The sequence below is a fragment of the Crotalus tigris genome, unplaced genomic scaffold (assembly GCF_016545835.1).
Source record: "Crotalus tigris isolate CLP2741 ecotype Arizona unplaced genomic scaffold, ASM1654583v1 scf7180000017571.3126492, whole genome shotgun sequence".
Lineage (NCBI taxonomy): Eukaryota > Metazoa > Chordata > Lepidosauria > Squamata > Viperidae > Crotalus > Crotalus tigris.
In genome coordinates, this window is record NW_024096482.1 from 1,802,808 (window position 1) to 1,818,381 (window position 15,574).

The 15,574-nt window shown below is 38.0% G+C and overlaps 1 protein-coding gene and 1 long non-coding RNA gene across 2 annotated transcripts; one reads left to right on the top strand and one right to left on the bottom strand.

Moving 5' to 3' along the window:
- Positions 1–3,327: 3,327 nt before the first annotated feature.
- LOC120313647 lies at positions 3,328–14,960 on the top strand. The gene is made up of 5 exons (XR_005558207.1): positions 3,328–3,977; positions 4,702–4,776; positions 10,091–10,142; positions 10,698–10,796; positions 14,824–14,960. It is a non-coding gene; the product is annotated as an uncharacterized LOC120313647 (long non-coding RNA).
- On the bottom strand, positions 10,276–15,212 carry GPX8 (glutathione peroxidase 8 (putative)). Its single transcript, XM_039355738.1, has 3 exons — positions 14,906–15,212; positions 13,791–14,052; positions 10,276–10,778 (listed from the first exon to the last, which is right to left on the bottom strand). The coding sequence occupies exons 1-3, from the start codon at positions 15,116–15,118 to the stop codon at positions 10,615–10,617; spliced, it is 639 nt and encodes a 212-aa protein (XP_039211672.1). The 5' UTR covers positions 15,119–15,212; the 3' UTR covers positions 10,276–10,614.
- Between the last annotated feature and the right edge of the window lie 362 nt (positions 15,213–15,574).

The following is a 15,574-nucleotide window of genomic DNA, read 5'->3' on the forward strand; positions in this document are numbered from 1 at the left end:
GTTTTAGTTCTGCTTCAGTCCAGTCCACTATTCCAGCTGTGTATCTAATAACTGGTTTTGCCCAGGTGTTGATTGCATTCATGGTATTTCCTCCATTGAGTTTGGACTCTTGATGTATTCACCTCTAATTTTTTTCTTGACCAGTGTGTTTGATGTTGTCAGATTGAAGAATACCCAAGTATTTGTAGTAATCTTCCTCATCCAGACTCTTAATGTTATTTTCGTGAGGCATCTTGATTCCTTCAGTTTTCACTATTTTTCGTTGTTTGATAGTAAGTGTGGAACATTTGTCCAAGCCAAACTCCATTGCAATATCTTAGCTATATATACGGACAGTGTTGAGCAGCGATTCTATTTCAGATGATGTTTTTCCATACAGCGTCAAATCATCCATGTAAAGGAGGTAGGATAGTCTGGTAGATGTTTTTGATATTTGATAGACATGTCCTGAGTTATTCAGTATTGTTGACAGAGGAAACAGTCCAATAACAAATAGTAGTGGTGATAATGAATCTCCTTGAAATATTCCTTTCTTGATATTAACCTCTCCCAGTCTCTCATCGTTGACCTGCAACTGTGTCTTCCATTGTGCCATCGATCTTTGCACAACTTTTCTGATGTTTCTACTGACTCCTGTTATTTCTAGGCACTTGATTATCCAGTCATGTGGCAGAGAGTCAAATGCCTTTTTGTAGTCAATCCATACCACATTAAGATTGGTCTTCCTTTTCCTGCAGTTTTCCAAGATCATTTTGTCTATCAGGAGTTGATCTTTTGTTCCTCTGCTATTGGGGCAGTTTCCTTTCTGCTCAGGTGGAAAGAGATTGTTTTCAACTAGATGCTGTTATTCTGCATCAGCTACCACATCAGTTAGCAATTTGAAAGTTGTTGGTAAGCAGGTAATTGGCCTGTAGTTGCCTGGTGTTGCCCCTTTTGCTCGATCTTTCATTATCAGGTAGGTTTCCCCAGTTGTTAGCCACTTTTCAATTTCTCCTCCTTGTAGTATGTTGTTGAACTGCTTGGCAATGAGTGGGTGTATAACAGTTAGATGTTTCAACCAAAAACCATACAGTTCATCTTCACCTGGTGCTGACCAATTCTTGATTTTCCTTGCTCTTTTCTCTACCATTTCTGCTGTTATTATTAGTTCTTTCATTTCAACTTCTGTTTTATTTGCATCCACCTCTTTTAACCAAGCCACATCCTTGTTATATTTCTTTGGGTTATCCCATATCTGCTTCCAGAACTGCACTGTTTCTTCCTTATCAGGTATTGGCTGATTCATTGCAGTTTCTCCATTGATGGATTGGTAGAAACATTTCTGATTGGATTTAAATTGGAGGTTCTGTCTATAATTTGCAATTTGAGCTTCGTATCTACTGATTTTCCTGGCTATAGCTGTTATTTGCTGCTTTATTATTTCCAATGCTTCCTTGATCTTCCTTGTTTCTAAGTGGTATTTCTTGATTAGGTGTTCTTTGGTCTTCTTGTTCTTCAGCTTTTCTTTCATCTGTTCTAACTTGCTTCCATGTGATCTTAACTTGCTGATCTTATTTTCTAGTCTAACCTTCCATTTTTGTGGTGCACTGTTTGTTTTTCTTCTTTGTTGATTTTGCATTCCAGGTATTCAGTTATAACTGCAGCTATGCTGTACATTAGTTGGTTTGATTATTATTATTATGATGATGATGAATGGAATTTAGCCTAGTGAAATGAATCTTAATACAGCATTTAAATGATTTTCTAAAAGAAAAATGCTTTAGGGCATCTGCAAAGTATACTTTCCACACTGTTCACCTACATTTTAAGGAATATAGCTGCACCTAAGAAGGCATAGTTTCCAGCCATAAAAGCAATATTTTTATTTTTATTATTATTTTATTATTCATTTTTATTTACCACTAAATTTTGTACCTTATAATGGTTCTGTATAACCTAAACATGTATACATGCCTGTGGAGAGAAGTAGATAGGATCACCTTTGCCATTTTGCATTTAATCTGCCAATGAGTTTGATTTTACCCAGGGGTAGTCTACTTGGAATATGTGCTTCTGGAGAATCTTTGTGTGAGGTGCATCAGGACAAAATGAGCTAGCGCTAAATTTACTATTACTTCTCAGGATTTTGAATTTCCTGAAAAGGCAGCAAATGGGTTGTCTTTTATACATATATATAGGTAGGTCTCAAGTTATGACTGTTATGAAGCCTGCCAATTGTGGTCGTAAGTCATGATGGGTAAACATGACCAACCCAATTTTATTACATTTTTTTTTGCTGTCATTAAGTAAACCCATTGTTTGCTATGGAGCATTTTTTTTCAGAAACTGGAATGCTGGTTTTCAGCAAAAAAAAAAAAATCATAAATCAATCATGTTGTAGACAACTGTAAATGCGGGCAGGTTGCCAACCACTTGAAATGCAGTCATGTGACTGCAAGGAGGCCTCTGGCCATTAGAATCACATCATAAGTATTTTTGGAGGGATTTGTCATAATTTTAAATGGTTGCTAAGTGACCAGTCATAAGTTGAGAACTACTTGTAATGTGTGAGAGGGTGAGAAACACTTTTGGGATGCTTTGCTTCAGGAACCTGGCTTCTTTATTAGGTTACCTTGATTTGAAGTCCACACATCTTAAAGCTGCTGAGATTTGAGAAACACTGATCTAAACGCAAGAAATTGCAAGCCGAAGCTCTGAGGAACACCACCTTTGACAGAAGCATAAAACAGCTTTAGAAAAATAATTTTACAATCCAAAAATGGAAGGAAAGGAAGTAAACAGGCTGATGAGCCTGAGCACCCTCAGCTCCCACCCCTCAATAAATGAACAAAACGAATAACGGGAGAATAATTGAAATGAAATCCCCTGCGAGAGCATGAATGACAAATTTAGAGCCTTGGCCAGACATCCTCCATTGCCATCTTTTCCTGTACCGTAGTCTGATTTGCCCATTCTGGGCCTCGATATCATCATTGGAAATACATTCAGAGCAAAATCACAATAACAAATGTTTTTAAGTGGGATGCACCCAAAAGCTGGTCTTTGAGGCTCTTTCCCATTCTAGACTCCGCCATCCTACATACGGACCAGAAAGAGGATTTCTACTCCCTTCCCCGCTTTTTCGCCCGCGCCGCGCTCTTTGGCGCGGTTATGAAGCGCTCCCCGCGCTGCCCCGTGATAGACAATAGAGGCATCTCCACGTTGCTCAGCCGAAGCGGGTCTTTGCCCGGGATATCGCGGCCTACCCAACAAACGCTGCGCGCCGCGACATTCCGCGGAAGGGAACTTTCTGACGTCAGAGAACTAGGCAGCCAATCGGGAGCCAGAGCGAGGAATTCCCGCTTCGCTTGCCGCTTGTTTTGTCTCTTTAAATGATTCCATCGAAACGGGTTTCATTGGGGTCTAGTAACAGAGTCAGGCAGCGGGCGATTCCCTACGGGGTCTTGATACTCAAAGCGTCCCCCCCCCTTTTTTTTAAAGTCAGGAAGCAAAGGTTAGAGCGGACGGAAGAACACGACCCCCAATGAGTGCACCTAGAGGAGCAGTAGGCAAAATTAGGTGCTGTTTGGGAAAGTTAATTCTTCGCTGCCGAAGGGAAGGCTCTAGGAGGAGGGGGGGGATTTCAGAAAAGCAAAGCAATTGTTCAGCGCCAGGAAAGCTAATTAAATAACTCTCTTCAGAGGTGGAATGGAAGTTAGAAAGATGCGCGTCCCGGAGGGTCAAGACGGATGAAGACGTGTTGTGGCTAAATCTCAGCCCTGTCCGCTCAGCGGCTTGGTCGTCTTTTTTAAAAAGCAATTCAACCGCTTATTGCTGGCTGGAGTGACAGTATACGGAACCATCGCCGCCCACTATTTAGATCTTACACCTATTTACGCAGAAGTAATTTTCCTTTAGTATAACGTAGTAACTACGTCGTAGTTAGTTACAATTTGGATTAGAAATACAAAAAGCCAATGACACTTCCGCTGGTTGAGGTATGACAAGGCACAGGGATGTAATTAAATGGCCCTGGCATCTTTAATATCTTTTTAATGGTTTTAGGAAAGGGGCATTGATCACAATTATAAACATGGGAAGAAATAATGAGAGAATTATTAAAGATGAGATTTCCTTTCTCTTCTGACTATTAATGATTTCCTGGATACCTCCATATAACTTGCTTGGGAGCAATATAAAATTGGTTTACCGCAACCCAGATGTCTGCTAGATATTTTTAAATTCCCCAATTTAGCCTAAAGCTTTGGGATTTCTTAGTGGCCTCCTTTCCAAGTACAAATAAGGTCTGATTCTGCTTATATATTTGGGATCAGTTATGATAGGCTAGGGCATGTTGCTTTGGTTGGCAAAGGATAATAAAGGTGGGATATACCTAGGATCCTGTCTGCTTAAAGTCCTTAAATATAAGACACATCCTGGTAAATATGAAACAATCAGTAGGCTCCAGGTTATGTTATAACATGAAATCATTTCTTTTTCCTGGTCTTGTCAAACTTACAAGATAGCTAAACAGAACATTTATTCACACAGCATTATAAAATGTGCAGCAAGTATATCTGTGTATGTGAGCTGGAGAAAATGAGGATTAGAAATTTGTGTCTGAACAAGTATGAAAGCAAAAGAATTACAGGTCTTTGAAAATAAGGATATAGTTCAAATGGGATACATAAAGTGTGTGTATACGGTATACTTATTTTAAAGGGAAAAAAATCGTGAGAGCACTTGGGAACAATCTCCGGACAGACCAGAAAACAAAGTTTGCAAAAACTTACTAAGGTAAGACTTTGTAGAGTTGCGTTCTTTGTAAAGTTCTATGAAAGAAAATGAATGGAAAACAGAAATAGCATTGCTTTTATCCCTGCTGTAAATGCAAAAGGCCCAAAGGAGATGAGGTGCGAGAGATTAATCTGTCCTTTTAGTTCCGGCTTTGTTTACCCAGACTGGTAAGTGCTTGCTTAAGGTCTCTGGCAGAGGATTTTTGCTTGCCCAGCCACCTGCTCTTTTTTAAAGGGGGGGGGGATTTATTTTGCTACTGAACTAAAGTATGGAGTGTGCGTTTTCAATAGCAACAGAAATGATGGTAACAGCATTGTGTGTGTGAGTGAGAGAAGTATGTGAGGGAGAGAATAACACATTTTTGTCCTGTAATATGCTATATTTGTTGAGAGGGATCTATGATCTTGTATGTACATACAAGTAATCCTTGATTTACGACCACAATCAAGCCCAAAGTTTCCATTGCTAAGCAAGACAGTGTTAAATGAGTTTTGCCCCATTTTACAACCTTTACCATGTTAAGCCAATCAATGTAGTTGTTAAGTGAATCATGTCATTAAACTAATCTGGTTTTCCCCCATTGACTTTGCTTGATGGAAGCTGGCTAGGAAGGTTACAGATGGTGATCCCATGACTACGGGACAGTGCAGCTGTCATAAATACAGGCCAATTGCCAAGCATCCAAATTATGATCATATTACCATGAGGATGCTGTAATAGTTGCAAGTGTGAAAACCCACATCATAAATCACTTTTTTCACTATTGTTGTAATTTTGAATGATCACTAAATGAATAGTTGTAAGTCGAGGATTACCTGTACATACACTGGGTCCACAATTGTGCTATATCGTAATTTTTAATTTTGGTTTAAGACATTCTGCTCACCTGGCATATTTTTACTAAATCATATATATGTACAGCAGACCATAATTAAGCCAACTATAGTATAATGCAATATGCAATGAAGACAAAATGGTGTGTTTGCTCAAATTCAGCATTTTATGCAGCTATTACAAATGCAAGAGTCATGATCTCAAAACACTGAGGATTGCAAAGGGATGAACAGAGGAGCTTTTTGGGTAAGATCAAAGGTCCATCTTTATCAATATCTGAAAAGCTCACAAAGGAGATGGGCATAAACTTTTGCCATTTCCCATTCAGGCATCTAATCTCTGTTGTATTCTAAGCTGACTGCAAGTTGTGCCTGCCATTTTGACTGTTTCAACACCTCCTCCCCCTCTCCCTGAACAATCTTGGTCTAATGGCATAAACTATGATGATTGGCAAGCTGATTATAACAATTTATTATTGGGAAAGCCTTAGAAGTATTAGTAATTTTAAATGGGAAAGGTTGGTCCCAATCCTGCTGGTCTTTTGGAATATCTTTAAGATCTGGCTGTTCTTCCAAGCCTGTGGTTTTATTTTTATTATTGTTGATGTTTATTCTTTTAATTTTGAGTCTGTATTATTTTTAATTGCATCAATATTCATAGAGTCACTGGCGCAAGAAGCATGGCGAAATAAATTGAACAGAATAATACAATGAGAAGGAAATTTTGAACATGAGAAAAGATATGTGTCACTTTGGCAGTGCACTACTAGCTGGCTGTTTGAATACCTTTTGTGTTACAGCAGCTGGTTGCACTCCAGAGTGCTGCATTCTAATGTGCTGCAGAAATAATGGAAGTGTGTCCTTGTGAATCCATCCATTGGATTAATTAACACCTATTTAAAAAATCCAATTTCAACTTCTTTCAGTTTGGAAAATAAATCTGATTTGTATAGATTCAGAAACCTGATTCAATTGAGGCAATATAATTATTCTAACTGTTAATTTGGATTTCAGGATCAACTCAGAGGCATTTGAGTCCTCAATTCAAATCAAGTTTGAAGTTTTTTTCACGACATCTTTGAATCACATGTCTAAGGTCTATTAATTGTTTGGGCTATATACTCCGACTTTCTGGATAAAATATATGCAATGTGTATATTTTATCACTCTTTTACCAATTTAATGCAGTGCAGTTAAATGATGTAATGGATAACTAACCTACATGAGATTATTAGGTTAATCAACTTGCACATTTTTTGTTTAGCTTTATTTTTCTATAAGTTATTTTGCAGCAATGAAGGTATGTTACTATGATATGTGTTTTTATTATTTCTCATTATGACTGCTACACACACACATGCACACACACAAGATAATAAAAACTAAACGTTCCCCTTAATAATTGGTAGACCCACATTTTTATACTCTCCTTTGGCTGCAATTCTGTTTCTTGATATGGCTTCTAAAGGGCCATGAAATAGATCAGAGATTCACCCCCACTACACCAAAGTAGGAGAAAAGGATCTTACAGAAAGATACCTGATCTTGAATTTCTCTCTTCATGTAAAGTTCTGCAGCTATTCCCTCTTTCAACCAAGGAAAGTGAAAAGGCGCAAAAAAGGCTAGCACATTCCTGATGCATGGAAGAATTAATTCAAAGCAATCTCTGCTCATTCAGAAAAATGGGAGGGAATTTCCTTTTAAAAAAGAAAAGAAGGCATATATTACAGGTAGTCCTCAACTTACAACAGTTCATTTAGTGCTCGTTCAAAATTACAAAGCACTGAAAAAGAATTGTTGTAACATAACCATTGCAGCATCCTCATGGTCACATGATCAAAATTCAGATGTTTGGCAAATAGTTCATATTCATGACCGTTGCTGTGTCTCAAGGTCATGTGATTGCCTTTTTGCAACATTCTGACAAGAAAAGTCAATGGGGAAACTCGATTCGCTTAACAACAGTGTTACTAACTTAACTGCAGTGATTGACTTAACAACTGTGTCAAGAAAGGTCATAAAACGGGGCAAAACTCAACAAATGTCTCACTTAGCAACAGAAACTTTGGACTCAATTGTGGTCATAAGTCGAGGACTACCTGTATTGGCTTTTCAGGGTATCTATATTGGAGAGCTCTGGTGTTTTATATTAGCATTTAGTTATTCATCAAAAAATATAAAACATTTGAGAGAATGAATGAATGGAGGCAGGCAAGAATAGTATTTTCATATTTAGTTGCAGTCTTCCTAACCCTCATGACTTATTATTATGGACCATCCATTTAGAAATAAATATTTGATTATAGCATTATTTTTACCCATCAGTGGCTGTAGCACCGATCTAAGGAGAATTCGTGTCTCAAGGACTCTCCTCTGGTGTGATGTAACCTGTGACTGGTAGGCAGTGTAGAATTAGCTGGCTGCTTTGTTTAATTCTAGCAGTCACTACCACACTGTTACCTGTTGCAGGAACTGTTGGTTGTCAGAAAGAGAATAACATAAAGCTGTGTGTGTAGTGGAATGGCAGTGTATTGTTAGCTGGATGGATATCCAGATGGCACCAGCTGACATTCAGCTGCCAGCCTACGGCACATATTTTGGTCATCAGGTGACTTGGTGTAGCAAAATGTTCAAAAACTGTTTGCCATCAAAAAATGTATTAGTGTTTAACATTCTGACACTGTGCATGGTGGCCTCACTGGTTAGATTGCAATATTGCAGACTAACTCAATCAAGGCTGACTCATCCTTCCATCCTTCTGAGGTCAGTAAAATGAGGACCCAGATTGTTGAGGGCAATGTGCTGACTCTGTAAACTGCTTAGAGAGGGCTGTAAAGCACTGTGAAGAGATATATATTGTAAGTCTAAGTGGTATTGCTATTGCTATCTGCAAATTACCCATGTTGGAATATTAGGATATTATTAGGATAGCTCACAGATTTATAGGCAAAACTGAAAATATTTTTCTGTGCATTAAATATCAGTGGAAGTTTCTTTGATGTTCTTGATTCTGATGTAATCATCTGAGTTTATAGTACTATGTGCGTTCTGTCTTCGTGTTCTGTCTTTGTGTGGGATGGTTTGGCAGTGTATCTCTTAGTTAGCTGTTCTATATGTTCCAGCAACTAAATACACTTCCATATTATTGCACAATTTAACATCATTTTGAGGCTAATATGTGAAATTTGCTTTTAGGGAGAGAAGGGCAATAGCCATCATTGTAAATAAACACTTTTAACATATGCAGTACTGTGAAAAAGCGCACTAAGATTTTAATTTATTTTGTTCTAAATTGCCTTTTCCAAACTAGCTTATCTATTGTCCAAATTAATAGGAGATAGTATGTATTTATTTTATTTTTAATTATTTAAAACATTTATATCACCGCCCATCTTATATCAAATTCTGGGTGGCTCCCAATCAATTAAAACAACATCAGTAGAAACAACATAATACATACATCAGTTAAAACCATAAATATTAAAACCTGGCACCAAAGTTAAATTCCAACATCCCCATTAAATCCTCTCATCAAAGGAAGAGGGGGCCATTGTGTCTTTGGGTGTGTGATGCCAGCATAGGGAAATGGCTATGGAGACAATTCTCCAGTATGAAAATGACTTAGCTCATATGTATTACATAGATTTAGAATTCTTCTCAATACAGGTAGTCTCATCTTACCACAATTCATTTAGCGATTGTTTGAAGTTGCAGTGGTACTGAAAAAAGTGTCTGATGATCACTTTTCACACTTACGAGCATTGCATCATCTCCAGTGGTGGGATTCAGCCAGTTCGCACCAGTTCGGCAGAACTGGTAGCTAATTTTTTGTTGCCCAGGCCGAGAATGGACTTCCAGAAGCGGCATCCACACAGAGAACCGGTTGTTCACATATCTGAATCCCACCACTGATCATCCATGGTGACGTGATTAAATTTCAGACGCTTGGTAACTGATTCATATTTATGACTGTTGCAGTGCCCCTTTACTTGGGCCAAGAAATGGGCAAAACTCACTTAACAATTGTCTCACTTAGCAACTGAAATTTTGGGCTCAGTTGTGGTTGAGTATTTGTACAAAAGGTTTGGGCTGCTTAAGGATAAGGATTCCACAGAGATTCAGTATTAATATTTGGGTTATTGTTAAATTTTTCCCTTTCGTTTAAAACTTCATCATCACAGAATGGTCAGAACAAAATCAGCAGTGCTTAGGCCAGTTTTTCTCAACCTTGCAATTTTAAAACCTTAACTTTTTTTGGGGGGGGGGCATTCCTTTGTGTTAGGGTTGGCTCCTAGTAACTGCCAGGGCTTTTTTTTGTCATAGAATGCCCAGAACGGAGTTCCGGCACCGTTTTTGGATGGAATTTTGTAGGATAGGCAAGGCGGGATGTATAATGTGTGTGAGTTCCGGCACCTTTTTTTTTCTGCAAAAAAAGCACTGGTAACTGCTATTGAAGTAGTTTGCCCTTGCATCCTTCCTAGGGCAGAGAGAGAATGACTGGACCAAGGGTACCCAGCTGACTTCATGTCCAAGGTAAGACTAGAACTCAGTCTTACCATTTCCAGTCTGATGCCTTTAACCACCACATCAAATTGTTTTTCTCTCTAAAGTCACAGTAACATAATAATTGTGTATGTGCTTGTGTGTAAAATCACAGCAGGAACTGTTTTAAGAAAGCAATATTTATTGGGAACCTTTTCCCCACAAAAAAAGTCTCTTACATTGTTCATAATCAGATTTCCTAATCAGATATTACAATAAACATGTTTGAAGGGTCCAAGGCTCAACTGGGTAAAGTGCTTAGAGCACTGTTAAAGTCTTGGCTTCCTTTGCTCTCCGCATCTTTAGAGTTCTAAACAGAAGAATGTTCTGTTTATCAGTTTATCATGGCATTAAATGTCAAGAAAGATCATTGATAAGTTCAGCATTTGCCATGTTTGAACAAGAATGTACTAAGGCCGGATGATGAAGTTGCCCAACAGATCCACAAGGCAGAGTAACTTCCTCAAAGGTCTTCCCTCTTTTTAAAAATGATCTCCCTAATCAGAGCGGCTATATCCTGCTTAATGTTTTCTATGGGTTCTTCAGGCCTCAAGTATTTCACGACTTTACCTTCAGGACTGATGAGATATTTCCAGAAATTCCACCTAGGTTCCATTTTAGAAGCATCTGCAGGAATAACATACGGTAAGACACTTTTAGGTCACAGAGAGCAGGGATATGATTTAGAAAAATATAGCTACTCAGTTGGGATCATGCTTTAATCAATATTAACAGAATGTATGCATTTTATGAACTAATTTGAAACTAGCAGCTTGTACAGGTAGTCCTCGACTTATGACCACAATTGAGCCCAACATTTCTGTTGCTAAGCAAGACAATTAAGTGAGTTCTGTCTATTTTACAATGTTTTTTGCCACAGTTGTTAAATGAATCACTGCAGTTTTTAAGTTAATAACATGGTTGTTTAGTAAATCTGGCTTCCCCATTGACTTTGCTTGTCGGAAGGTCACAAAAGGTGGATTTGATCAAATTTGATCAAAATGAGGTTGCTACAACGGTTGTGTGAAAAAGATTATAAGCCACTTTTTTCAGGGCCATAGTAACTTCAAATTGTCACTAAATGAATGTTTGTAAGTCGAGGACAACCTGTAATTAAAAATTGATTTCATAACAATATGTGAACTCCGTGCCAACTACTCATTTTCAGATCTGATAATTTTTTCAGGTTTCCCTTCCTCTGAGAGACTTATCATAACCTGTCGATTTCCATTTTATTTCTAGTGACTGTTCCATTATTCTATTTCCTTAGCACTGTTTTCTCCTTACATCTTGATTTCCTTATACTCCCTGCATACCTCTAAAGACTATGCTTTTCTTTCTCTGTAGAAATTAAAAAAACTCTATCAAAAATAAACCAACAGCCTATCTTAAGTTGTATGATATTATGCATCTTGACCAATCCAGAAGCATCAATAATACCAAAGTATTTCAAAAAGTAATATTCAATATAAATAGTCTATAGTCACAATGATTAATCCAATTTAATAGAAATAATCTATTCATAATATAAAGCATGGGATAATATCTTTTGTTAATAAATAATCAAAGACTGACTAGAGAAGAAAAAATTCTGGAAATTTTGCAGAACTGGGTAAATTGATACATTTCTTCTTTCTACTACTAAAAAAAAAAACCATGGATGTTATAAGAAATTGAAATGCCTGTAGTGTTAATTTGATATTTGTGTACTCCTTTTCCTAGAAATGGTCTCTCTAGATAAATGGGGACAGCCATAAATACCTATCAAATATTTATAGTTAATAGCCAATGTTATTCAATGTGTAGAATGGAGCCAGAATTGGTGAGCAGTGAAATTACTAGCAGAAGACAACAGAAAATCTAATAAAACTTAGGGGTAGGCAGCCTGTGTCTCCAAGCAATTTTATTTGGAATTTATTTAATAATAACAACAACAACAATAACAACAACAATAAAGTTGGAAGGGACCTTGGAGGTCATCTAGCCCAACCCCCTGCTCAAGCAGGAAATTTATACATTTCAGACAAATGGCTGTCCAATTTCTTCATAAAGACTGCCAGTGTTGGAGCACTCACCGCTTCTGGAGGCAGGTTGTTCCACTGATTAATTGTTCTAACTGTCAGGAAGTTTCTCCTTCGTTCTAGGTTGCTTCTCTCTTTGATTAGTTTCCATCCGTTGCTTCTTGTCTTGCCTTTAGGTGTTTTAGAGAATAGTTTGACTCCCTCTTCTTTGTGGCAACCCCTGAGATATTGGAACTCTACTATCATGTCCCACCTCATCCTTCTCTTCATTAAACTAAACATACCCAATTCCAGCAACCATTCCTTGTAGGTTTTAGCCTCCAGTCCCCTAATCATCTTTGTTGCTCTTCTCTGTACTCTTTCTAGAGTCTCAACATCTTTTTTACATCGTGGTGACCAAAACTGGATGCACTATACCAAGTGTGGCCTTACCAAAGCATTATAAAGTGGTATTAACATTTCACGTGATCTTGATTCTATCCCTCTGTTAACGCAGCCTAGCACTGTGTTGGCTTTTTTGACAGCTGCAGCACACTGCTGGCTCATATTTAAGTGATTGTCTACTAGGACCCCAAGATCCCTTTCACAGTTACTACTGTTGAATGAGGTACCACCTATACTGTATCTGTGCATTTGGTTTTTCTTGCCTAAATGTAGAACCTTACTTTTCTCACCACTGAATTTCATTTTGTTAGATATTGCCCAATGTCACTCTTGTCACTAAAATAGTGACAAGAGTTACTATTTTGCAGTGTGGTGGTTAGTCATATGCATGTGCCTTCAAGTCACTTTTTGATTCCTGGTGACTTCCTAGACTAGTCTCTGCAGTTTTCTTGGCAATATTTTCAAGACCAATTTGTCATTGCCTCCTTCTAGGCTTGAGCAAAAGTGATTGTCCCAAGGTTATCCAGCATGCCTAAGGCAGGACTAGAAGTCACAGTCTCCCATTTCTAGCCTGATGCCTTAACCACTACTAAACCAAACTGGCTGTCAGGGATTAGTCATAGGAGAATGCAAAGAACTGCACAATTGTAAATAAATACATTCCATTTCAAATTGCAGATTTATCTCAATCAGTGATGGCGAATGTTGCAACCCAAAATCCACTTATGCATCGTCGGGTGCCGGGTGAGTGTGGCCCATTGGGTGGGCGTGGATGCGGTGGTAACAGCAGACTGGGTGTGACTAAAAAGTTCAATCAATCAATTCCAACTTTGCAAGATCTTTTTTTCCCCGCGAGAAGTTGAAATTGACTGATTAATTGAACCTTTTTTTTGTACACGGCAGTGGAGGCCTAAAGCGAAAAGGTTTTATAAAACCCAGCTGAAGGCCTAGGACTGGGGCGACGGCACGCGTGTCCACAGAGAGGGCTCTGAGTTCCGCCTCTGGCACCCGTGCCATAGGTTCGCCATCACTGATTTAGATAGTCCTTTTTCTGGGATTTTTGCTGGCGTTCTGTTGTACTTTTCAAGAACATTTGATGAGATTTAGGTATTAGAAATAGTTTTTTAAATAGAAACTGCAAATCCAATGAATCTGAAGTCTGTATATTTTTCTGCCTAAAAGTAACACTGCACTAAAAGACACAACATGCAGCTTAAGAGAGACACAAACTTACCTATCAGAAATTTAAATACTGGTGATCCTTCAGATCCTAGAATTTTTATTTTACTGAAGATGGGGAACGTTACTCCATAATTTGATTTAGCAAAATATATTATCTCATCATTCAGACCTGGCTCCAATTTCCCAAACTGATTGCAAGGAAAGGCCAGCACTGTGAAATGGTATGGTCCAAACTCTCGCTGGAGTTCCTGCAGCATGTTGTAATTTTTTTCTGTGTGCTGACAGTAACTAGCCACGTTTACAACCAGAGCTGCCTTCAGACAAATAGAAAATTAGAAAAGAAATAAAAAAAGAAAGCTGATCAAATCATTACTGATAAGTATCTTTCTCATTTATCTTGGCTATTTCAGCATAGAAAAGTCTAGTGTTTCACAGATCAATTTCACTATTAAAAAATAGACAGCATTTAAATCATAGATATTAAGTAGAAGCAACTATACAATTCAGACAAAGCAAAGCACTTTTTAGTTCACTTTAGTTTATGTGAATTTATGAAACAAGCTTACTTTCTGCCACTGAAATAAAAGTTTGCCTAGCACTGCAAGCATTAGGAACAATCCTAACATCAATTGTTCAAATGAATGTATGCATTTAGTAACCAAATTCAAGAATTTTAGTCAACGGTGGTTCACTGACACAGACACCTACAGTACTGACTATGCTTACATTTGTAGTCTTTATAATAAAATAAAGAACAATGTAAGAACTGCTCTATCAAACCAGACCCTGTTGATAATTATCAGATACCTCTGCCAAGTTTAAAAATTGAAGCTGATTCAGCCAGATTCAGTTTTTAAAGTTGGCAGAGGCATCTGATAGTTGCCAAAAGAGTCTGATTTGATAAACCAGTTCTTACATTGTCCTTTATTTTATTATAAAAACTGCAAATGTAAGTCAGTTAATTTCATTTTTTTGCAGGGGATATTCCTAGTTCCTGAAATCAGATAGTGGAGAGAATGAACTACTGAAAGTTTTCAGTTTATCTATTTATTTTTAACTTCAATACCTTGGATTTCCATTTCCAGATATTCCTAACGTGCTACTATTATGCAGAAAGAATACAGCGGCAAGTCTGCCTGACCATCTAAAAAAAATGAAATTACTTACTTTGCCTCGACATCTCTCCAAGGACATGGTTCTTCCTTTCCAATCCTTCACTTCAAAGGAATAAAAGTCTTTGTATCTGGGTTTTAAGAACTTGAGCTGCAGCAGGCCTAGTATGGCTGTGCATAACACCATAGAAATGAAAATAATGAAACCCTTGTTTTTCAGCTTTGAGCTTTTTTGTGTATATGTTGCAAGGGGCAGAGACAGCTCCATTTTGGAGAATTTTTAGGGGAAGTTTCAACAGGCCTGGAATGTGAGGAGGAGCTGAAGTCCAGCCACAGAAAGCTGGGATTGGAAGAAAGCTAAGGATAGGAGGGAGGGAGGGAGGGAGGGAGAGAGCAGACTCTAGTCTGGCTGAATTTTTCATTTTGTTCTGTTGTTCAGATCTGATTGTATAAGAGGCTCTTAAGGATGGGATGCTATTTGTAAAGTATCTACACCAGTGTTTCTCCATCTTGGCAATTTTAACATGGGTGGACTTCAACTCCCAAGTATGGGTGGCTGGGGAATTTTGGAAGCTGAAGTCCACCCATCTTAAAGTATTGAGAAATACTGAACCACATAATCATATTAGGACATTTTAACAGAGGTCCCTTTGGGCCCATTGCCCTAATTGCACTAAAAAACACTGAGATGATACATCAGCTTTTCCCAGTCTGGAGCTGTCCA

Bases quoted from the DNA above. Each gene is read 5' to 3' on its own strand.
- GPX8 (XM_039355738.1), bottom strand. From the start codon at position 15,118: ATGGAGCTGTCTCTGCCCCTTGCAACATATACACAAAAAAGCTCAAAG. The intron at 14,053-14,905 runs GTAAGTAATTTC...ATTTGTCTGAAG, and splicing joins TGGAGAGATGTCGAGGCAAA to GCAGCTCTGGTTGTAAACGT. The intron at 10,779-13,790 runs GTAAGTTTGTGT...TTATTCCTGCAG, and splicing joins AGTATTTAAATTTCTGATAG to ATGCTTCTAAAATGGAACCT.